At 40.5% G+C, this 23168-nt stretch overlaps 3 protein-coding genes across 3 annotated transcripts; 1 reads left to right on the plus strand and 2 right to left on the minus strand.

The window, feature by feature from the left end:
- Window positions 1-3957: 3957 nt before the first annotated feature.
- On the plus strand, window positions 3958-9193 carry LOC102700635 (mRNA-decapping enzyme-like protein). The gene is made up of 8 exons (XM_006657527.3): window positions 3958-4302; window positions 4444-4484; window positions 5419-5468; window positions 5826-5970; window positions 7113-7169; window positions 7856-7979; window positions 8146-8658; window positions 8884-9193. Exons 1-8 carry the CDS (start codon window positions 4120-4122, stop codon window positions 8929-8931), a joined length of 1161 nt encoding a protein of 386 aa, XP_006657590.2. The 5' UTR covers window positions 3958-4119; the 3' UTR covers window positions 8932-9193.
- Window positions 9194-11315: 2122 nt separating this feature from the next.
- On the minus strand, window positions 11316-14621 carry LOC102717541 (IAA-amino acid hydrolase ILR1-like 7). Its single transcript, XM_006658379.3, has 5 exons — window positions 14274-14621; window positions 13008-13133; window positions 12535-12849; window positions 12279-12407; window positions 11316-12131 (listed from the first exon to the last, which is right to left on the minus strand). Exons 1-5 carry the CDS (start codon window positions 14619-14621, stop codon window positions 11742-11744), a joined length of 1308 nt encoding a protein of 435 aa, XP_006658442.3. The 3' UTR covers window positions 11316-11741.
- A 1734-nt stretch (window positions 14622-16355) lies between these two features.
- On the minus strand, window positions 16356-21521 carry LOC102717816 (IAA-amino acid hydrolase ILR1-like 8). The gene is made up of 5 exons (XM_006658380.3): window positions 21014-21521; window positions 19357-19482; window positions 17727-18041; window positions 17480-17608; window positions 16356-16944 (listed from the first exon to the last, which is right to left on the minus strand). Exons 1-5 carry the CDS (start codon window positions 21377-21379, stop codon window positions 16579-16581), a joined length of 1302 nt encoding a protein of 433 aa, XP_006658443.2. The 5' UTR covers window positions 21380-21521; the 3' UTR covers window positions 16356-16578.
- Between the last annotated feature and the right edge of the window lie 1647 nt (window positions 21522-23168).

Raw genomic sequence — 23168 nt, forward strand, 5'->3', positions numbered from 1 at the left:
AGTCGTTGTCTCCTTCCCTCTCTTTCCTCCATGTCACCAAATTTGCTTACATGACGATTGAGAGGGTCAGCTAATAAGCACTTTTCTGCGTGCCCTTATAATATAAGCATAGCATTATTTACCGTACTAGTTTTTTTCATTAATTACTTTTTATTTAAGATTCTTTCCATTTTATCTCTTATCTATCCACTATTCTCATGCTCTTATTCATTCATCATTATTAAAGAGTAATATAGTCATTTTTTCTCAACCTTAATATATGTTAAACAACTTAAAATCTTTATCAGCCTCATATGTTTACTTCTGTTTATAATTATAGGCCAAAATTTAAATTTCATCCTTAAATTTTGAATTCATTTTAAGGTTTTCTTATTATGGTTTATCTTTTAGCTTTGGCTTGTAGATATAACACGTATATAAAAATTTTAGTCATAAATTATTTTTCGTTTGCAAATACGCCGTTTAGTTTTCTAAAAACAAACAATCACCCCTAGATATAGAGATCGTATTAACAAAATTCCCTAGGTTTCAAAGGAGAGTGACGTGTGTTTGTGGTATGGCACTCCAAGAGTGTGTTTGGTATCCACTCATACAAATAGTATGTGTTTGGTTACGGGCACGACTCTCGGGGCCTAGCTCAGTGCATCCAAAATAACCTCCTCAACCAGGCCCTAGGGAAACGCACAGATCGAGCGTTTCTCCTCGTCCAGGCTGCGCGCGTACAGGGGCCGGGACGCGCGGGTGCAGGGGCATGAGAGGGGTCGCGCACGCCTCACCTTCCTCGGCACCATTCGCGCACACCAGTCGCCGCTGCGCCCCTCTCGCGCTGTCGCCATCGTTGCCGCCCTTGTGCCCGGCCGTCGTCGCCGTAGTCCTCGCGCCAGATCTGGGTGGAGCGCCCCCACGCGGCACGGCCGTCTCGCCTCCCTCGCACCTGGCCATCGTCGCCGACGCCCTCACACCCGACCATCGTCGCCGCGCGCCGTCCTCGCTCGAATCTGGAAGGTGCCCCCCACGTGCGCTTGGCCTCTCGCCTCCCTTGCACCCGGCCGTCGTCGTTGCCGCCGTCGCCGTCGTCCTTGCGCCCGGCCGTCTCGCCTCCCGCGCCCGACATCGTCACCGCCGGCCTCGCGCCAGGTCGTTGTCGCCGTCCTCGTGCCAGGTTGTTGTCTGCGCTGTCCTCGCCATCTCCGAGCTCAGCTCCTGCGTGGTTCACCTCCGAGCTCGTCTATTGAAGTGATTATTTCCCCATCGTGAATTTTCTGCTGAAGCTGTTGCTATTGCTATTGCTGTACAGTGACCGATGGATTTGATTGTGTAAATGATAAAAAATACAAGATCTAATTAAATGATATGTCCATTAATACCATTTTTATATATGTACTTTTGTCTATAATAGAATTTTTTCTTTCTAAATATCATCTTAAACAATAGTATACAATAGTTACCCATACAAATACAAATAGTATATGCCATCAATCAACCAAACAAACTCTCAGCTCGACCATTTAATACAAGTAACCATACATAATTTTATATTAGCCAGGCTATACTGATACAAACAACCAAACAGCTATGTATCCTCGTAGCCAGGCCACACTCAGCCTGGATAAGAGAGATAAGTCAGGCTAACACGATATGAGTAACCAAACACACCCTAAATCACCCTGGCCCATCTGCAAGCACCTTATCTTTTCGTTTTTATTTATGTCACCTGCCCAAGTGATAGAATGATAGTTCAGAATTCATTCATGGTACAAAATCAGAAAGTTAGAAACATTAATACTGATTAGTGATTACTGAATAGGAATAACAAATTTTTAATTCAATCATCAAGTATACTACTGTACAGACATCCATCTACAACTACAAGTTCAAGCATTACCAACAATCAATCAGTACAGATATACATTTACATCCATCATTGAACAATAGGGCTGATTCAAAGCAAATAAGAACTCATTCAATCAATTATTGATTAGTGGATTGATTGGTTGATTCAGAAATCAGAAGTGAAGAAGAGAGAAATAGAAATAGACGTGAAGTGGAGGCCTTTACCTGGATTCCTGGAGCAGCAACAGCTGAACAGAGCCGCAGAGGCATTGGCCGTGAGGAGCTGCAGGCTGCAGTAGAGGGGAGGCAGTGAGGCAGTGCCGCGTTGGCCCTGACGAGGAGGAACGGATGGGCGGTGCCGTGCCGGCCGTGGGGAGAGGAGAAGAAGAGGGGAGGCGTCGTCGCGCCGGTCATGAGGAGGAAGCATAGAGAAGCAGTAGATGGGAGATAGAGAGGAAAAATGTTGCAGCTCAGGAAAGTGTGTGGCGACTGAGAAACCCTAATCACAATTTTTGGCCCCTGCCGCGTGCATTCTGCCTAGTGCGACGTGCATTCTACGTCGCCAAATTTTTATTCACCGAGTCGGTGTTTAATCCTCTCTCGCACCGTGGCTGAATACTGTTTTATTTAGCCCGTTTAAATCATTATTGTTTAGATCCTAAACTAAACAGATTTGTTCCGTCTACCATTTAGACATCATTTAAACCATCTAAACGACCGTTTAGGTGAACACTGCTTATACCATTAAGGCCACGTTCGGCAGCAGAGTTATTAACTGGCGCGAAAAACATGGTAATAGATTAGTATATAATTAACTAATTATTAACTATAAAAAATTAGATTAATCTAAACTTTTAAAATAACTTTCATATATAATTTATTTTAAAAAATACCGTTTAATAGTTTAGAAAGCGTGCGCACGAAAAAAGAGAATATGAGATATTAACCGGCGTTGCCGAACATGGCCTACATAGCTATATAAAACAATCAAATAATCACTTATCACTAAAAAACACAACCATTAGAGCAACTTAAAGAGCATCTCCAAGAAAATGACTATCTCACTTGCCATACTTAAATTTGGCAATTTTACAAAAAAAAAAATGCCCTTCAAGAAAGTGACTATTTAACTTGCTATGCCATTTGAATGGCTAAATTTGAGTTCTCAATGGCCAAATCTAGCAACCCATTCCCCTGCTGGCACAATTGCTATCCGTGGGTCCCACCCATGTGGGACCCTCTTATCATCTCCCCTTGTCAGGATTAGGAGAGTGGGGATGGATAGTCTCCTTAGAGCAGGTACAATTTCAGGCTATAAGCCAGCTATAAACATATTTTAAAGAGATAAGATGTGAAAGAGAAGAGAGGTGAGCTACTAATTTGTAGCCAGCTGCACACGGGCTCCATGACAAAAATGTATTTGACATGTGCGACCATGTATTGATGTTTTGTAGGTAACTATTGTATGAATTGGCTATTAAATTGAATATAGATAAATTAGAGCTAGTAGTTGGCTATACTATTGAAGTTGCTCTTAGAGATGCTCTATGAATTCGAGTTGCCAAAACTAAAATGAATGGCTAAATTTTTGATTTGGAGAATCAAAATTTAGCCATTCTCTTGGAGATGCTCCAAGAGGTATGTAAAATTAATCGCTAAAACAAAATTTTAGGAATTGGGCTAGAAAACATGTCCCTATCATGTTCCTAAATGTATTTTTAATATTTCATATGCCTAAAATCAGCTATCTCGTATCGTAAATTTAGAAGAGAAATCTATGTTCCTAATATATTCAGTTTGTAGATTCTTTGGAGGATAGCGTAATTTTTGTTTCTAATATTTGTTTAGATAGACCAAATATAAGTTTTCAGAGAGTAAAGTATTAGCCATCTCTCCGAGAGGCTCTTATTATCGTTTTTTTCGTCTAAAAAGAAACGGAGAGATTTGTGGAGCATGTGACAGACGTGTCACGTGCAGCCGGAATATCCAACCCCAGATACGGCTAACACACCCCTTTCCTCTCCTCCTCCTCGTATCCCCAATTTCCGAATAAATTTCAACCCTATCAAAATCCCAAAAAGAAATATTAAATCCCCCATTTTTATTTCTTCCTCGACACACACACTCTCTCTGCACCCGCGGCCAAATTTGCCAATCGACGGCTCCTCGAATCGAAATCCCCCTTCCCCTCTCGATCCGTCCTCCAAACCCTAGCGAGGCAAGCGAGCCGCCATTAGGGTTAGGGCTTCCTCCCCCTACCCCTGCCCGAGGCGGCGTTCCGCGGCCATGGCCCACGGCGGCGGCGGCGGCGGGAGGGCCAAGGTGACGCCCAACCTGGCGATGGACGAGGAGGGCACGCGGGTGCTCAACCTCACCGTGCTCCAGCGCCTCGACCCCGCCGTCGAGGACATCCTCATCACCGCCGGCCACGTCACGCTCTACGACTTTGACACCAACCTCAACCAGTGGGTAAGATGGGATGTGCTTCTTTCTTCTTCTTTTGTGGTTATTTTTTTGGCGATTCGTGGCTTGTTTGCTTCTCTTAGTTTTCCATTCTGTTGATTTGGCCTGATTTTTCGCGCTCTCTCTCGTGCGCGCGCGTGTTTGCAGAGCCGGAAGGAGGTGGAGGGGTCGCTCTTCGTTGTCAAGAGGTTAGTTCCGTCCCTACTATGGTGGATTTGGTTCCATTTTTTTTTTTTGTGTCTGAATGTGCTGATGATTTTAGTTTTAGTTTTAGTTTTCGGTTACCGACTGGATGTCCCTCAAAGTTGTATGCTCTTACTGATTTGAGTTCCTTGAAAATATTGGGTGCTAGATGATGTAGGATAATGGAGAAGTGGGTTTGGTAGTTCCATTTGATTAGAAGGGTGAAATGTAGTATAGTACCATTTGATTAGAAGGATGAAATGTAGTATCGTGCAGAATCTAATTTTGATTTGGTGTTCTTAGTAAAGGCTCTTGGAGGCAGCTGCAATGGATTTGTTCATTTTGCTTTTCTCGTGTTTTACATGCCCAAGTATGGTTTGTTTAAGAGTACACAATTGTATTGATGCTAGTTTGATTTTAGAATATTGCCTGAAAAGATAGAAAACTTTGGCACAAGATAGTTGTTCAACATGTTTTGGTAATATGACAACATTTACACCTCTTGGCACTGCTTTACCAGCATATTTGCATTTGAATGCGACTTAGGGCTTAGGGGTTCAAGTGTCCCCATTTCGGGAAACAGATGATGAAGCAATCCGAAAATACAAATGGAGACATAGATAGATATAGAGACGGATGGAGTCCATATATAATTGTTTTCAAATGAAATACATCCCTGGTATATAGATCAAGAAAGGAAAGCAATACTATTTAGTCCATAGGTATTGAATGGCCGACTGCTCATATATCATGGATATTCCACATCCTTCAAATGATTGGGTACACTTCAAATGGTGCTTTTTTGCAAATGTGGACACACTGAAATCTTGCTTATCCAGGTGTCTCGTCTCTTAATCTTCAGATAGTGCCAAAGGTGTTAATATGCCAATGCATCACATTTACTAGTTGTATTAAATGCCATCACATTGTGCAATGCAGGAATGCACAGCCCAGATTCCAGTTTGTTGTCATGAATCGGCGTAATACCGGTATGTTGCGTGCAAAATTTCCTGGTTTTTTTTAGACTCTATAATTTGCTATATGTGACCTTTGTAAAACCTGTTCATGAATATGGACATCTCACATGTCACGCATGATTGTCATTATTACCAATGTGCAGTTGGGAACTTGTATCAGCTTATTTCTGAATTATTACTCACTGAATTATTGTTAAACCTCAATGCTAGCAGCTTCCTGATGGGCTTCACTACAAAACAGTTGATATTTTCGGAGAAACTTTATACACAAACCACAAACTCTTAGGGTCAAGCAGCATCTTGGGAGTTTTTTCTTCACATTCTTCTGTGTTCTTTCTTAGTATTTCGTTGCTTTCATCTTATGAACAGATAATCTAGTCGAAGATCTCCTGGGAGATTTTGAATACCAGCTCCAGGTTCCCTATATAATGTACCGCAATGCTGCACAAGAAGTTATTGGTATTTGGTTTTATAATTCCCAAGAATGTGAAGAAGTTGCAAATCTGTTTAGCAGGTAAATTTGTAGTGCCTACAAGTAATGCTTCTTTTACTTGTCTTTGTGGATCATGCTCATGTCTTTTGTTGTAGATTGTTTGGTTCATGTATCTTGATGCTTGTATATGTATAATGACGTGAAACCATACATTATTTGTTTTGATCAAATGTGCATATCAATTACGGCAACATAAATTATCCTCATAGTCATCACTTTCTAATGCCAACTCCGATTTGGTGATTCATCTATACTACTTTAAATGTCTCTAGTGGTGGTGGCAGTGAATCTGCCACCCCACCGCTTTCTACAGTTAGTTTGCAAAATAGCTCATGGTATTTACTGATATTATAAAATAGTCCATATTTGGTTCAAACAAGTGATATTAGTATAGTTGATAAAAAACCCTATAACATTTTGTATATAATTCCATAGCAAAGCATGGGTATTTTGCTAGTATGACTAAAAAATCAGCACAACAGGTTAATAACAATGCGACATGATTGTGTGAGATGGTGAGTGTCTATGGATCACTGAACAGAGGACATGTGACAGTAGCAATGAGTCATAGCTTCATAGGAATGATAATATGCAATGGATTAAATATTTTGGTCCACGGTAGCACTGACATGTTAGCTTCTTATACAAATGCTAATAAATAAACCATCTTTCTATGGGAAATCTGCAATTTTCTATTATGACTTGTATAATTTGTAGTTTGCATGCCACCTCAGTCAGAGACAACTTCCTTTTGTGTGCTACATTATGGAATAATGGAATCTGTCGTTACAGTAATTGCTTTGATTAACTGTTATACCTGAACCGAGGGAAAAATACTTTTTTTTTAAAAAAAAACTACTGCAATGTAAACAGAACCAATCTTCATTGTGTCAGTATGTTACACTTCCAATTTATCTTGCTTTATATATAGTTAAGATTGTTTTTTACTTAGTTATGTATCAATTGTATTACATTTAGTATGTTAAAATTACCATTGCTGGTAGGTTCACTAAATAATATTTTACTGTCTTTGCATACTGTTAGCAATTTTAATATCCCATTGATAAACCTGCTTTAATCTTTCATTTACTCACTCCATAAGTCAAGGCTTCACACTTTCTTATATTATTTTTTCAGTTACTGATCTCTTTTGTTTTCTGCAGGATATTGAATGCATTCTCCAAGGCAACTCCAAAGCCAAAGGTTCCCTCAATTAAAAGGTACTTGAATGCGTGTTTTGTGCTACATTTCTGGACTTGATTGATGAAGTAGTGCTGGTCAACATGACATGATATAAATTATTACTTTATGTTGTTACGAACCTTTCAAGAATATTTGTTGGTTTATCAAACAAGATTTAAAATGCTTCTCTTTAGATTGTTGAACATTTTCTAACACTTTGAGGTTTCAGATAGATTAGGTGGTCGAATATTTTAATCAGATAATATGTACTGAAGGCATGCATGCTGTCACTTGAATGTAGGGGATGATATAAAACTTTCGTATCCGTATTCTTAGTGATCTAAAAGCCAATGCTAGAAAATAAACTGCAGTAAAAAAACCCCAAAATCACCTCCAAAGTTAAGGTTGAAAATTCAAATTTTGGCTTATAAGCATAAGCATAAACGAAAAGATTTGGGTGGTATGGTATTATGTCATCTTGCACACACATTGCTGTAGCCTCTTGCATGACAAACAATTTTGTACTCAAATTAGCATGCCATGAATTTAAAATGAGATCAACATGACCCTTGTCTGCTACTTTTTGTTCATTTAATATTGTATCTTACTGCTGTATTATAAACCATTCACTTAAAAATTCTATTGTGTTACTTTTAAATGTATATTGCCATAAATTAAAGTATATTATTTTAATAGTGTTATACTGTTATCAATCTTATTGCAGTGAATTTGAAGAGCTGGAAGAAGCACCTGCTGCTTTGGTTGAAGGTCCACTAGAGCCTCAAACATCGAATATAATACCAGCTACTACCCATGTCCAGGAGGATCCCTTATCGGCATTCTTCAGTGTACGGAAAGCTTGAAACTAGGCCTTTTCTCTTCAGCTTTACTTTGTCTTGTGATCTCGTCATCCCCATTCTACTTTAGCAATGAAGTTTTCTGTAATTTCTTCAAGATAAAAGTATAGAACTTTGTAGTTTTAATCTGTTAACAAATTTGGGTCTCTTGGAACAGGGAGCTATAAATGTTGGCAGTAGCTCTGGTGTAGCAGTTGCAGGACAGAATCAATCTTTTGGGTCTACTCCTTTATCTTCACACGCACCAACAAGTATCAGTATATCGCAGCCTCCTGTTGCACACCATTTGCTCCCTTCTCAAACTTCATCAGTATCTGGGATATCCCCTGATGTTCACGGTGGAACTGGTGCTGTGGTCAACAGGTCAGCAAGTCTTCTAAATCCATCACATTTTTCACCATTGACATCTTCACAGACAACAATGGCTCGCACCAATTCGGCGGTACCAACTGCTCCACCTCAACATCCTCGTATAGCTCAGCAGCCACAGAGTGCTCCCTTGCTTCAGCCATTCCCGTTGCCTACAGCATCGCCTTCACCACCATATGGGACTCCATTACTTCAACCATTTCCGCCACCAAATCCATCCCCATCTCTTGCATCAGCATCAATCTACAGCCCGACACTATCCAGAGACAAAGTCAGGGATGCATTACTTAGACTTGTTGAGGTATGCCACAATAGCAATTTATGCATACTTCATGACTTATCTTTGTTGGATTACAGAGTTAAATTTTTCCATGAATTGAGTGTAGGCTTCAATTGAGGCTGAAGCTTTCATAAAGTCATAGGATGTTTTTCCCTGTTCTATTGTCTTGTGCATAACTCATACTAATGATGTCTCTATTAGTTATAACTTACAATTGATGCTACATCTGTTCTTTGTTATGCCCAGAGTGATGAATTCATCGATTTAGTCTACCGGGAGATTATGAAAGGATAAAATTAACATTCAAGACAACCATCCTTCCAACAGGCTTGGTTTATGTTTTAGACTAGGGACTTTTATCATCTTTTGTCAAGCTATTCAGGTTTCAAGACATGGTACTGTATATTTGTTGGTCTAAGTCCATAGGTGCACCATCCTCCATTGGCGGAGTTTGTATTTAAGTACCATTTACATATCTGTAAAGACGAACTGGTCCATCTGTGCTTGGGAATATTGTGTGCTATATCCTTGGTGCAGAAAAGTTTTGCTCGAGACATATCTGAATCCATTGGTCACAGTCCAAGTGAAATTCTATGCCAGTTTCGTTCTCCTGGGATCATCGAGTCCACCAGCGGAGTTACATTTTCTTCCGTAGTTATGTTTGCACTTTGGATACATCGTTGTTGGATAGAAATTGTATGGCTCGTGCAATCGTGCTTCCATGTTAATACCGGTCCCGTTTGCTTCAATCATAAATTTCAACGAGTGTGGGAAATTTTACTTTTTGTCACTCCTATGAGTGGTCAAAACAGATTTGTCATTTATTATCTGACATGTGTGTTCCTACAATCTGTTACGAACGTGGCAAAAAGTTAAAAGTTACGAACGTGGCAAAAAGTTAAAATGCCTATGTAAGCGGCATTGCAAAAATACCTTTAGAGCCTGATTGGAGAGTTTTAGATTCTAAGAAGCAGCTGTTGGGTAGCCAGCTTCTGTTGGGTAGCTAGCTTCTGGATTTTTAGTTTATTTTTTAGAATCTATAACTACATATTCTCATAAGATGTGAACCGTTTAAGGCTACTTCTGGCAGAAGTAGCTTTTGAAAAAAAAACTTCTCAAACAGGCCCTTAGTTTGCTTAAGTATAGCAATGTTGTTACATAATTCTCTTCTCCATTAATCATAAACTTATTTGAACATTCCATTTTCGTTACCATAAAAAGAGATTTATTAACTATGAAAAATAAGGATTACGTTGCTGGTTCAACAAGTCCACGATTCTCACAGGAGCGCACAATCTACACTCTGCAAGTCTTGGAACTTACGGCCGTTTGGGCGAGTATGCGCTACCCTATTCGTTTCTATTTTGTCTTGTGCACGACATTGCATGGCTTCTTTTACTTCAGCAACCGTCGCGACCAGAGCTTGGGCGACTTGAGCACTTCTCTGTCTCAAGAAATACCGTCATGTGCATCCACTTCATGCTTACATAGGGTCTCATTATTTCGCTTATTATGTTTATAAGTCAAATTTTGAATTTTCTTGAATTTGAGAGTTTTTATCATAGTTTATTTTTTGATTTTTCCTTTTATGTCACCAAGAAAACGAATATGCAAATTTTATTAACAAACTATTTTTTTACAAAATATCTTTTTTTTTTTAAAGAAAAGCCAAATGATGACACCAAGGCCTATGCTTGAGTTGCTCTGCCACATAAGTGTAAAGTCTTCTACGCTTCCACTAAAGTCAAGACCTCTACGGTCTCATGCTCCCTGTGTTCTTTTACTCGACTTTAGTGACTTTTAGATGTCTTATTCAAACCTCTTTTTTTCGAATATGTAAATTTATAAATTATGATCAAAGAGTATTTAGTAAATCAAATAAAAAAATAATTAATGATTATGTAATTATTTTGAATAAAACAGATCAGTAAACATATATGCAAAAGTGTTCGTCAACGACGTTAAATAAAAAGAATAGCTGACAAGGGAAGCTTGTCGGATCAGAAATTGTGGCCGTTCCTTTGCTATGAATCATATCATTCCTGATATGTCAAGCCTTCCATAATATAATAGGTATATAACATGTGCTTTATCGGTACTGTTTAATGAGTCCAGTAGCACAAATTACCAATCTAGTCACATCTTTGCAAATTGTGACTCATCAGGTAGAAACCAAAACTCTCATGTAATTGCATGTGTCCAATCCCAAAAGTTTTGGGAAGGAAGCTACTTCTCCATATACTATACTGCATTATTTAACAGCTATGTTCAATTACAAAAAATAATGATGGACAAACTATTTAACTCATGATAAAATAAAAAAAAACCATCGGCAAGATCAATTTAACACAACAAACTGATCATCTCAGAGCATCCCCAACAGCTTATCCATTCCATCCTCCATCCTAGAAATAGAGGATAAAGGATAAAAGTTAAGTTCCAGCAGAACATAGAGGATACCATATATAGATGATCTGCTGGAGTACAAAGTGATACGAAGGATGAAAGTGTTTTAGATGATCATCCAAATAAAGATATAGATGACCAAATTTAGATGAGCTGTTAGGGATGCTCCTACTGTGAGCAAAAGCTGTCGATCTCTGACCGATACAAATAAACAAGCTCAGCCAATTTTTGGTTAATTAGTGTAGTTCGATTTTGACTTAGCTAAGGCAATATAGCAGAATGTGTCCAAAAATTACACCAAAGAGAAATATGCATAAATTGTCTCATTCTGATACAAGATAGTATCCTCTCATGGCTTCAATTTTATCATCCTCATGAAGGATACTTGCAGTTACAGACATTATCCACACCATCTTTTCCAATCAAAATGGACGCACAGTTAAGTTATTTTTACTAATGCCAATTTGACTTTGGCTAGCTGCTGTGCAGTGCAGTGGAATTTGTCCCTTATGCAAAATCTCCTCAGTTCTATGTCACATCTCTGCTTCCAATCCAGAAAGTGAAAACATGAGCATTTGAAAAACCACTTAAAGTCTTGCCCTCCTTTGGAATGCACAAATTTTCCTCCTTTTTACAGAAGTAGAACTATTTTCGATGAACTTCATATGGAATTGCTGCATTTAGGGGGCCAGGTGGTCTTAGTTCGTAGAGGTCGACGCATGCTTGTGCTTGTTCAAGTACTCCATGGCGACGGCTGCATGCAAGGCAGCTCCTGCCGGAAGCACGTCCTCGTCAATGACAAAGTAGGGGGAGTGCAGCGGGCGCACCTTCTGCATGGTAGTCTGGTTGCCGACGCCGATCAGGAAGAACGCTGCTGGGAACCTCTGTGCATAGAATGCGAAGTCCTCTGAGCCCATAAACGGTGCACCCACCTTGACACCATCTTCCGCAAGCACATTCTTGGCCACTGTCCTGGCATGGTCATACATCCCTTCATCGTTAACGGTGGCTGGGTACGGAATGCGTTCCTCCTCCATGAAGTCGACAGTTGCAGTGCACCGGTGCACCGTGGCATGTGCTTCTATGATCTGCCAGACAAGCATCATGTTATTGGTTGATCATTAGCAGTGACAGGTTACAAGGACAACGGAGAATCTAAGCTTTGACAGGACCACTGGTCTAATTCTGATGAAGCCAGGTAGGCTACATAAGAGTGCTTTTTTGATCATGTTTACCTCTTTGATCCTCTTCTTAAGGTATGAGAGGCCTTCTGTTGTCAAGCTCCTGAATGTGCCACCAAATGATACAGACTCTGGGATAACATTGTAAGCATCACCCGCTTTCATGAATGTCACAGAGATCACCTGACAGTAGTAAAAGGAGATGATGTTATTTACTGCCAAAGGAACACATCTGATGAACAAGATATGGTGTAAATTGACACAAGACAGGCAGGAAATTACAAGTAAACTACTGCAATGGAATACATACTGCAGCCTCAAGAGGATCAGTTTCCCGGGCTACGATCTGCTGGAGGCTGATAATGGCAGCGGATGCAGTGAGGATGGGGTCAACGGCGGTGTGTGGGCCTGCGGCATGACCACCCTTTCCGGTGATTGTTGCAAGAAACCGGCCTGATGCTGCAAGAAATGGCCCTGGCCTGGAGGCGACAACACCTACTGGAATCCTTGGATCAACATGCAAACCAAAAATGGCTGACACATCATCGAGCACGCCTTCTTGTAGAACATGGAGTGCGCCAGCATAACCTTCCTCTGCTGGTTGGAAGACGAGCTTGACGGTACCCTAAAAGAAAACAGGAAAGACCAACATTGGTTATCAAACAAGATTTTAGATTTAGACCTCATGTGTGGGGGATTACAGGAGTCTTGTCAATGGATCTATGCTGTATCAACTCAAGTTATCTTATGGACAAGGAAGCCAATCTATTGTTGCATAGTTACCTTCAGGTCATCCTTCCGAGATTGAAGTAGTTTGGCAGCTCCTAGAAGCATTGTTGTGTGAGCATCATGCCCACAAGCATGCATCTTTCCTCCTTCTTCGCTCTTGTGTTCCCAATCTACTAATTCCTACCAAATGGTGAGCCAATGAGAAAGCAGAAGTGTTAATAAAATAGGAAGGTACTTGAAAAGTGTGAAGTGTGTAGTTCACTAGATATATTATACAACATGAAGAGCACTTGTTGCACAAGCCTATGGAATACATTTATGACCTAGGTTACATCTCCCTTATAATATCAGGAAAAGTTCATTCTTCATGCCACATTTGTTAGACTATTATGCTATTCAATCAAGTATATAGTGTTTCACAAAGCATACAAATCAAAATTCTCTATCTTTTATGTTTAACATAGAAATCCTATTAGGTTGATTATATAAAAAGATTGTTTAATTTTTTTAGTTACATATATTTATATAAAACATTGTAGGAGATACTATTGGAAACGACCATCATCAACAGCATCATATATTCTTGATCAGATGGAGTAATTATTCTCACTTGTCAGTGATAATATCGTGGTACATTGAACTTAATTCACAGGAAAAATTGCACTTAAACATTCTTCAGTTTGTCTAGAAGACACAAAGTGTAAACAACATCAATGTAGAATACCTTTTTCCTTGGTTCCCACATATATTATTCATTGGGTTTGACAATCCAGCAGATATATAGTGTCCTCATGACAGGCATGTGATTGCTATAACCGTATAAGTATTTTTACATCTCAAATAAAACATGGATAACCAGCAGCCCAGCACCTGACAACTGGACAGATTACAAAATGACAACGAAATGCAAAAGCTGTAGCACCTCACGGAGGTTTGCATGAGGATAGGCAATGCAACGATGACCGCCCAAACAAGAGGTCAAGTGATCACCAATTTGCCTCATCTTGCTATTAATAACACCATTTGTTGTCCATTTACCAATGTTTTGTTCGGTCATCCGTTGTTAGTGACTATATTATGCTAACTAACAGACTCGGTTATGCTAGAATTGGGAGAACTTTGGAACAGCAATCGACTGGTTTTCAATACAGAAAGCAATATATGATTGTGGCAAGCTCCATTTCAGTAAGCTAAGTCAACGGATTATGAATTAATCAGTAGATTTTACCAAATAATTTGAACTCAAATAAACTGAGAATTAATTACGAAGCGAATCCAATCGTAATAAAATTAATCAAATCAAAAGGAGGCGAGTATAACCTGCAGGGGGAGAGCGTCCATGTCCGCCCTGAGCGCGAAGACGGGGCCGGGCCCAGCGCCGCCACGGATGGTGGCGACGACGCCGGTCCGGGCGACGGGCCACTCGTAGGGGACCCCGATCGCGTCGAGCTCGGCGCGGACGAGCTCGCTGGTGCGGACCCCCTCGAAGGCCAGCTCGGGGTGCCGGTGGATGCTCCGCCGCAGGCCGCGCAGCCACGCCGCGAACCCCGGCGCGCGCGCCGCTGACAGCAGGTCCCCGCCCGCCGCCGCGCGCGGCGAGAGACGGGCCGCCAAGAGGAGGGGGAGGAGGAGGAACAAGACGCGATGCGAGGAGGCGGCCATGGCCATGGCGAGGAGCTTGTTCCAGTGTATTCTCTTTTGTGTGTGTGTGTGTGTGCGTTTTTTTTTTTTTGTTTTTTTTACCGAGAGGTTTGCTATACTGAAATTCTGAACTGACTGCGCAGGCGAGGGTTTGATACTTTGATTGGCATAGAGCAATTATCTGTTTGGTTTATGGGATAGATTAATTTTAATGTTTTTGGCTGAAGGGGCAGAAGAGATGGGATGGATGACACTTGAACCCACGGTATGTTTGAAGCAGCTTCTTTCGGCTACAGTTTTTTTTTTCAAAAGCTGTTTCTGACAGAAATTGTTCTAAATAGTATAAATTCTAAAAAATAAACTAAGAAGAAAGAATATTCTTATGGTACTGTTTCTCGTCACCCGATAACAATATCGATGAGATTGGAACTTTGTCCAATATTCTGATCAATTGCGTGTGGTTGCTAGTTATCCTACCAGCTTAGTTATGTCTCTTGAGTTGTTCTGATTAATCACATTGTGAACTTTAAATCAACTTAATACTTTACTGTTTATCATAACCAGCCTCGTATTGTCTCAATTAGATCCAATGTATGAGATTGCGGTTATCAAATATTTTATATTAAGTGGTATTTCTTGTTCATTGTATCATCAAAGCTTTAGCCGATAACTTATCTTATTATTATATAAAAATATAAGATATCGGCTCATTAGATTTGTATCCGATCTGGATCGGCTAACTATTGAATTTCTTCGTATGGAGCATAATCTTATGCTGTCTCAGTTAGGTCTGATCTATCAAGATTATTCTTAATAGACTAGATTGATTATTTTGGCAGACCTACGTTTTGGTGGTAACCCATGGTCATTGGCTCATTATATGGTTAGTTAATTTTGATCTAGTAATTAAGTGTTTGATCTATCCGTACCAATAATAGTCTTATACTGTTTCAGTTAATTCCGATCAATCAAGATTGTTGTCAATAATATCGGTTATATATTTGACAGATTTTAACTAATTATCAATTGATTGCACCCAATGCCTTTGTAAATTTCCACATATTTATTGTTGTCACATTTGATAATATAGCCGATTGTCATTATAGTGCTGCCAGGCCAATTAGTTGGTTAGACCAACGTCTATCTGTCCATATGCTGATCGGTTAGTTGGTCAAATGAAATCCTTTCTATCTTTTTTTCAATTGCAAGGTCAAATTTAGGACTTGTACTATAATTAAGCAAATCCGTCCTGCCTTCGGCATCTTGGTGCAAACTCTGGTCAAAAACAGGGCTCAAGTAGATCCATTGTCTCGCTCCATAAATAGAATTGACTCCTTCCGTCTAAAAATATCAGGGTGTTTGGAGTTTTTCCAGACAGATTAAGGTTGAGAGAATGAAGTATTGCAATGAGTAGAGATAGGAAATTAGTTGTGAATTGAATTAATGGTTATAGTTGGTTGAGATGTGCAGGTAGGTGAAGATATACTTATTTTATCGTACAAAAGTTAAACAATAAATTTTCTTATATTTTTGGAAGGAGGGGTTATGAATTAAACCTGGCCAAACCAGCATAAAAATGATACTAGCAGAAATAGAAATATCCTATATTTTTTAGACTGTAGTCATACTTTCATGTCCTAGAGATATGACCATACTATTTACACAATCAAATGCCATTTCTCCTTCGTGTCATTTGCGCCTTCCTGCATGAACTTAAAATGTTCTGTATATCCCATTGCCGTGTTGGAAAAAAAAAAACCATTGCTAATTATGCAGACGGAATTTTATTCAGTACAATTTCAAACTGTCACTTACTGCAAGTCTGCAATCACACACACATATTAAAATGCCGGCAAACTAGGACAAAAATTCGAAATACTATCTTTTTTTCAAATTATTTTCACCATAGATTTTGCTTCATATTCCATTCCAAGGAAACGTTCTTGCCGGCGGCCGGAGCTCTTCAAGCGGACGATAATGACGATCACGAGCAGTCCTGCTTGTTGAGGTACTCGATGGCGACGGCGGCGTGGAACGCCGCTCCGACCGGCAGCGCGCGCTCGTCGAGGGCGAAGTACGGCGAGTGCACCGGCGCCATGGTGGTGTCGTTGCCGACGCCGAGGAAGAAGAAGGCGCCGGGCGCCCGCCGCGCGTAGAAGGCGAAGTCCTCGCCGCCCATGGTGCGGTTGGCGAGCCGGACGTTGGCCTCGCCGAGCATGGCCTCGGCCACCTCCCTGGCGTGGGCGTACATCCCGTCGTCGTTGACGGTGGCCGGGTACGGCCGGAGCTCCTCCTCCAGGAAGTCGACGGTGGCGGCGCACCGGTGCACGCCGGCCTGCCCTTCGATGATCTTCCAAATTTTCAAGCACCATTATATTATCAGCCACTAGTCTCGATCACCGCAGTTAAATCTGTGTGAATTTCGACAGGAGCAATATCCAGAGAACTCCCATATGTTTTTTTTTATGCTTTATGTACAAAGTCCTCCGTTGTCGCGCTTGTACTTATGTTTATAATTTAAAATATAAGTTTATTTATAAAATCTTAAATTTAGAGTTAATTTTAGAGTTTTTTTAATCAAAGTTTATTTTTCAGCCTTGGTTTATTTATAAATTATTTTTCGTTCGTAAATATGTCGTTTAGCTTCAAACGATAATCCCTAATATCATGATACGCATGGCATAGAAAAATGTCAAGCTAGGTTATTTCTAAGATGTACAATCATTTTAGAGGTTACTATAAAAAATGTTTGCCTTCTCTACAATGTTGGCGAATAACGGTGGACATGGTAAATCACTTATATAACATAAATGCTTTACCTTTAGAACCATTAATTTATAGTAGCATTATGAAATCATGTATAATGAAGTTGAAAATGTGTTTACCTCTTTGACCCTCTTCATAAGATATGAGAGGCCTTCATCTGTCATGCTCCTGAAGGTGCCTCCAAAGGATGCTGATTCAGGAATGACATTGTAAGCTCCACCTCCTTTCAGCAACGTGACAGACACCACCTGAAATTAATGACACACTTAATCTGTTATAATTATCAGATTAATGTGCATTGTTAACGATTGCAAATAAACTTGCAATTAGAGCAAAACTAAACTACTAAATTGGTCTCGTTCATACGGCAGCCTCAAGGGGGTCAGTCTCGCGGGAGACGAGCTGCTGGAGGCTGAGGACGGCGGAGGAGATGGCGACGACGGGGTCGACGGCGTCGTTGGGGACGCCGGCGTGGCCGCCTTTGCCGGTGACGGTGGCGGCGAACCGTGCCGCCGCGGACAGGAGCGGCCCCGGCCGGGAGGCGACGACGCCGACGGGGAGGCTCGGGATGGCGTGGAGGCCGAAGATGGCGGAGACGTCGTCGAGGAGGCCCGATCGCAGGACGTGGTAGGCCCCGGCGTGGCCCTCTTCAGCTGGCTGGAACACCAGCTTGATGGTGCCCTGATAAATGGAAAAGCAAGACCAGGGTTTCATATTTCGGAATGCAAGATACTCTTTTTTTTTAACTGATACTGTTGATTCTTATATATATATTTGATCCTTTGTCTTATTAATTTTTTTACTAATATGTAAAATTATAAATCATATTTCAAGTTACTTTAGTAATAAATTAAATTATAACAAAATAATCTATGATTAAATAAATTATTTGAATGAGACGAATGGTCAAACATAGTTTCAAAAATAAGATCAATTATTTGAATGAAGAATTGGAATTTGAATAAAGTTTTACTGAACCTACAGTTTTATAGATTCCAACAAATTCAATTTTTTTTGTGTCCAGAGTCACACCCTAACGTTGTAATGCCCAAAATCTCAGAAATTTTGTTCCGTAGTTCTCAACATGGATGAAAACAAAGTGGACATGGACAGCTAATGCACGTAGCGTATTTGTTTTCATATTCTTAGATGGATTGGGACACAGAAACAGACACGAATAACTACAATATAATGATAATATAAATTATTTTGAATACGAATAAGGATAGAATAGCATGGGATATGAACATGAACATGAATATTTCTCGGAACATGATAATCCCTCAAATTGCTCTTAGAGTTAAAAATTATCTATGTATAATTAGCTAATTTAATGTACAACATGCCTAATTTAGATAGTCATTTTCACTTTAAATAATGTTAATAACATTCATTACTGTTTGTACACTAAAGTACCATTAAGAAATTATGAAAGTTAGTTAGAGAATTGTAGCTAAGAAGAAAAAAATAGATATATTATGTATTATGTGGATATCTGTATCCGTATCTGCCGGAAACAGCCACCATTCATATTCGGAAAATTATCTATACTCATATCTAGATCTAGATTACCCGAGAATTATCCGCTCCAAATTGTATCTATATTTGGTTTTCTCCTGAGTTGATCAAAACTATTCACTCCATTTTCATCCCTAGTACTGAACCTGAGCAAGACCCACATGGATCCACCTCCGTCACTCCATCTAGGCTTCAATCACATTACTTTCAGATAAATTGGATTGACTATGCTGATTGAGTGGTGATTAATGAGCCTTCAACCAGGAAAGCAGGAGAAAATTCAGGTTTGACCGTTTTTTATTCAAATTTCTCAAAAAAAAAAATGGCGCAATGCATTGCTTCATTTAAATTTAATTTAAGTTTGTGCAATTGCTCTGTATGCACTGCACTATACAGTTTATTTGACAGTCTTCTGTTGGTATAAACAAAAATCCAAATTTCATTTCACCATGAAATTTATACTTGGTTTGCAGATTACCTTCAACTCATCCTTCCGAGACTGAAGTAGCTTAGCAGCTCCTAAAAGCATTGTCACATGAGCATCATGTCCACAGGCATGCATCTTCCCATCCTCTTGGCTCTTGTATTCCCAATCTACCAGCTCCTGCCAAAGGGCAACAACATCATTGTCAATTAAAAGAATCAGTAAGTGCTAACTATTAGAAGTCATGTAGTACAGTTACTACCATCAAACAACAGAGATTATGATCCTTGATACAGTTAAAATGCAATATGTCATGTGAATTTCCATTTGCAATTCTCTCTCTATCAAATTTGATTAGAACAATTCTAATTTCTTTTGCTAGAATAATTGCATCCGAGTCACGCCCACACACAACTCTGATTCTACTGGTACCAGAAATTCATTTTCTTGGCATCTGTTTTGTCTGACGATGTATGCTCTTTTGTATTAAAACATTTTTCAAAAAATAGATGGTGTCATGTTCACTGTCTGCTAACGATTGCTTCACTTGGATTTTTGCCATGCGTCAAAATTAACTTTTGCCTCAAAAAAAAAAAAACTTGACTGATGCAAAAACTTTTGTTGGTCGTCACTTTCAAGTTCTTATCATACTTGAAATCAAAATCTGATTCAATCTTGGCATGTTTAAAACCAAACAAACCAATAAAAACAATATGCAAGTGAGAACAATCATGTTCAAACACTGAACGCAACTTCAACAATGTTTGTATCGTCAACCCAAGTGAAACAAGTGAAACAATCATTAGCAAACAAAGTTAACATAAAACGAAGCACTAAGAGTCGAAAGTCGAAACAATGAAAGGCCCTTAACCATTTCTCGACCTTTCACTTTCACAGAATAAGATTCATCGACATACCCTCTACGTAACGATGCATAATCCAAAATATCAACCTTTTGACGATGGAGTATAACTTCCGGGAAACTTTTTATTTTTTAAACCTTTTTAATAAATAATTTTATTACTAAACCTTCGAAGAAAATATTTTCACCGGATGAACCTTTTGGCCACGCCACCAATATTGACATAGTAAAACAATGCTGCCACACGGAGTTTTTGGTATGGCAGGCATGCCAAACATTATATAGCAAGCCTGTCACGCCAACCGCGTTGTGTGGCAGCGTTGGCTTGCCACGTCACTAACATTGGTGTGGCCAAAAATTCATACGGTGAAAATATTTTCCTCTGACATTTAGTAATAAAATTATTTATTAGAAAGACTTCAAAAATTAAAAAAAAAATCAACTTCTGTGCACCTGTTAAAAATGCACACAACTAATATTGATAAGATAACTTTTACCATCTTAGGGTACCAAATTTATACTTTGAAATTTTGATAAATTTTAAGTACTTTAGGTGCATCCTTCGATACTTTCTTAATTACTGTAAAATTTCTCTAAACAAGCTCAAACTTTGGTAAAACGAATGTCCACATCGTATGTATTACTTTTTCGTGTCCACAATATTAACAATCCCAACTGTGTAAACTAGCAAAATCATGAATTAATGTTCTATTAACCACCAACTATATATATATGAGGGCAACAGAAAACGATGAATAAAGAGTAAAAATCCATTCAAATTAATTATAGACTTTTCGGATAAAATGAAAATGAATTTAGCGTCTCTATGAAGCGAAGTACATCACCGACCTGCAGGGGAAGAGCGTCCATGTCGGCCCGGAGCGCGACGACGGGTCCGGCGCCGCCACCGCCTTCGATGGTGGCGACGACGCCGGTCCGGGCGACCGGCCACTCGTAGGGGACGCCGATCGCGTCGAGCTCGGTGCGCACGAGCTCGCTCGTCCGCACCTCCTGGAACGCCAGCTCGGGCCGCAGGTGGATGCGCCGCCGCAGGCCGGACAGCCACCCGGCGAACCCCGGCGCGCCGGCCGCGGCCAGTAGTTCCTCGCCGAGCGCCGGCGAGGGTGAGGCGAGCGTCGTCGTGGTCGTCGGGCCGGCGAACACGACGACGACGACGGCAATCAGGAGGAGGAGGAGGAGGCGAGCAGCAGCCATCGAACCGTGCGTGCTCCGGGCTCCGGCAAGATCGAGCTGCCGGCCGCCGGCCCGGGCGGCACTGCAGGGCAATAATAATTGTCAGGGTGATTCTCGAGTGCCGATCCTGTATCCTATTTGACTGGGACGTTTGCTCACACAAACCAGGCTATATGGGCTACGTCCGTTACGACTGTGCGTAGAGGCGGCACTTAAATTTCCTCCAACTTTTTGTTACTCACTGTCACATCGAACGTTTAAACGCTAATTAAAAATATTAAATATAGATTATTAATAAAATCCACCCTATGCTCTAGACTATTTTACGAGACAAATCTATTAAGCCTAATTAGTCCATGATTAACGAATGTGATGCTACAGTAAACATTTGCTAATCGTAGATCAATTAGGCTTAAAAAATTTATGTAATGAAATAACCTTTATTTATGCAATTACTTTTATTATCGGTCTATATTTAATACTCTTAATTAACATCTATACATCCAATATAAAAAGGTACTAAAATAATCACCGGATCCAAATGGTCACTTAGGCTGAGCCAGTCTATCGTGCTTCATGCCGAAATGAGTTGTGCCGCCCTAGCACGGCCTGCTCATCGTATCGGGCCATGGCGCCACGATGAGGTAATTTCACGGTCCAAGCATGACCAGAAGAATAATTTTATTTGAGAGCCACGAGTTTGATTTTCGTCTCTTAACCATATTACCGGATAAATTAGGTCCCTTAACTATGAAAATCATCGTCGGCCGAAACCATCTTTCAAATCACTTTAGGACTCATTTTGCACCGGTTTTAACGGTTAAGGGACTTGTATATGGCATTCTGATTGGAGATCGAAAATCAGATTCAACGATAAAATAAGAGACCTGAGATGAATTTATTCCACGACCAAAAGACACATCGGGTGCCGGCCCAAGCAAGACCCTCGTGTAGGAGGAGCCAGTACTAACCTGTGTTTGTGGTTCCACCGTGCCGCCGCTTTTGGCCGCTGTGTCGCCATTGAGGGGCGCCGCAGCCGTCTGATGCGCCGCCCTCACGGGGCCGCTGCCACTGCCTTCGCCGAACCGCGGACCGCCGCCGCCTCGGGCTGCCGCATCTGCCTGCTGTGCCGCCATCATCGGCTACCGTGGCCATCCGGTGCAGCGGCGTTTCCACGAGAAGCTGAAGAACCTAACCACTAGACCCCAACGTCATATGCATGAAACAACTCAATGAATGAGCTACTGAATCGGTGGCAAAGCCGTAGCGTTTGCGCGAATCAGTTATCGATCGGCCGGTGGCGACGACGTTTCCACCGTGAGGACGACGAGGACATCACTCCTTAGGCTCCTTTGCATAAACAGAATCATTCTTCGTTGATCATTCGAAGTTTAATTACGAGAGCTTGTGTAAAACAACTAAATTTATAGGTGAGCTTGTTCCTGAGTTCTTTTTTATATGATTTTGAGAATAGATTTCTACCTAATAATTATATTATGATTAGGAATAATGAAGAGTACAAGAAGGTACTTAGAGAAGGACTTAGGCGTGGAGGACCAACAGGAGTGTCCAAATCAAGATGGAGGTAAAAAAAGTTGACTTCAAGTACGATTAGGAGTGCAAGACTAGTCTGTACTAAAACGGGTGTCCAGGTCGCATACGAGCTTGAATTGAAGCGTTGTTTATATGGATGGAAAGTTAAGAAGGTAACCTTTCCAATGATTCCAATCCTATATCTAAATTCATTATGAGTCAAAGGAAATCGTCTGAATAAGTTTATGTCCCAAATCTGTCCCGGTGCTACCTCGCC

The sequence above is a fragment of the Oryza brachyantha genome, chromosome 7 (genome assembly GCF_000231095.2).
Source record: "Oryza brachyantha chromosome 7, ObraRS2, whole genome shotgun sequence".
In the NCBI taxonomy this organism is placed as follows: Eukaryota; Viridiplantae; Streptophyta; class Magnoliopsida; order Poales; family Poaceae; genus Oryza; species Oryza brachyantha.

Coding starts and splice junctions, on each gene's coding strand:
- LOC102700635 (XM_006657527.3), top strand. CDS start 4,120: ATGGCCCACGGCGGCGGCGGCGGCGGGAGGGCCAAGGTGACGCCCAAC. Junction 7,980..8,145: donor CCTTATCGGCATTCTTCAGT/GTACGGAAAGCT, acceptor CTCTTGGAACAG/GGAGCTATAAATGTTGGCAG. Junction 8,659..8,883: donor CATTACTTAGACTTGTTGAG/GTATGCCACAAT, acceptor TGTTATGCCCAG/AGTGATGAATTCATCGATTT.
- LOC102717541 (XM_006658379.3), bottom strand. CDS start 14,621: ATGGCCATGGCCGCCTCCTCGCATCGCGTCTTGTTCCTCCTCCTCCCC. Junction 12,408..12,534: donor CTGATCCTCTTGAGGCTGCA/GTATGTATTCCA, acceptor TACTACTGTCAG/GTGATCTCTGTGACATTCAT. Junction 12,132..12,278: donor TTAAGAAGAGGATCAAAGAG/GTAAACATGATC, acceptor CTTGTCTGGCAG/ATCATAGAAGCACATGCCAC.
- LOC102717816 (XM_006658380.3), bottom strand. CDS start 21,379: ATGGCTGCTGCTCGCCTCCTCCTCCTCCTCCTGATTGCCGTCGTCGTC. Junction 18,042..19,356: donor CTCGGAAGGATGAGTTGAAG/GTAATCTGCAAA, acceptor TCCATTTATCAG/GGCACCATCAAGCTGGTGTT. Junction 16,945..17,479: donor TTATGAAGAGGGTCAAAGAG/GTAAACACATTT, acceptor AAAATTTGGAAG/ATCATCGAAGGGCAGGCCGG.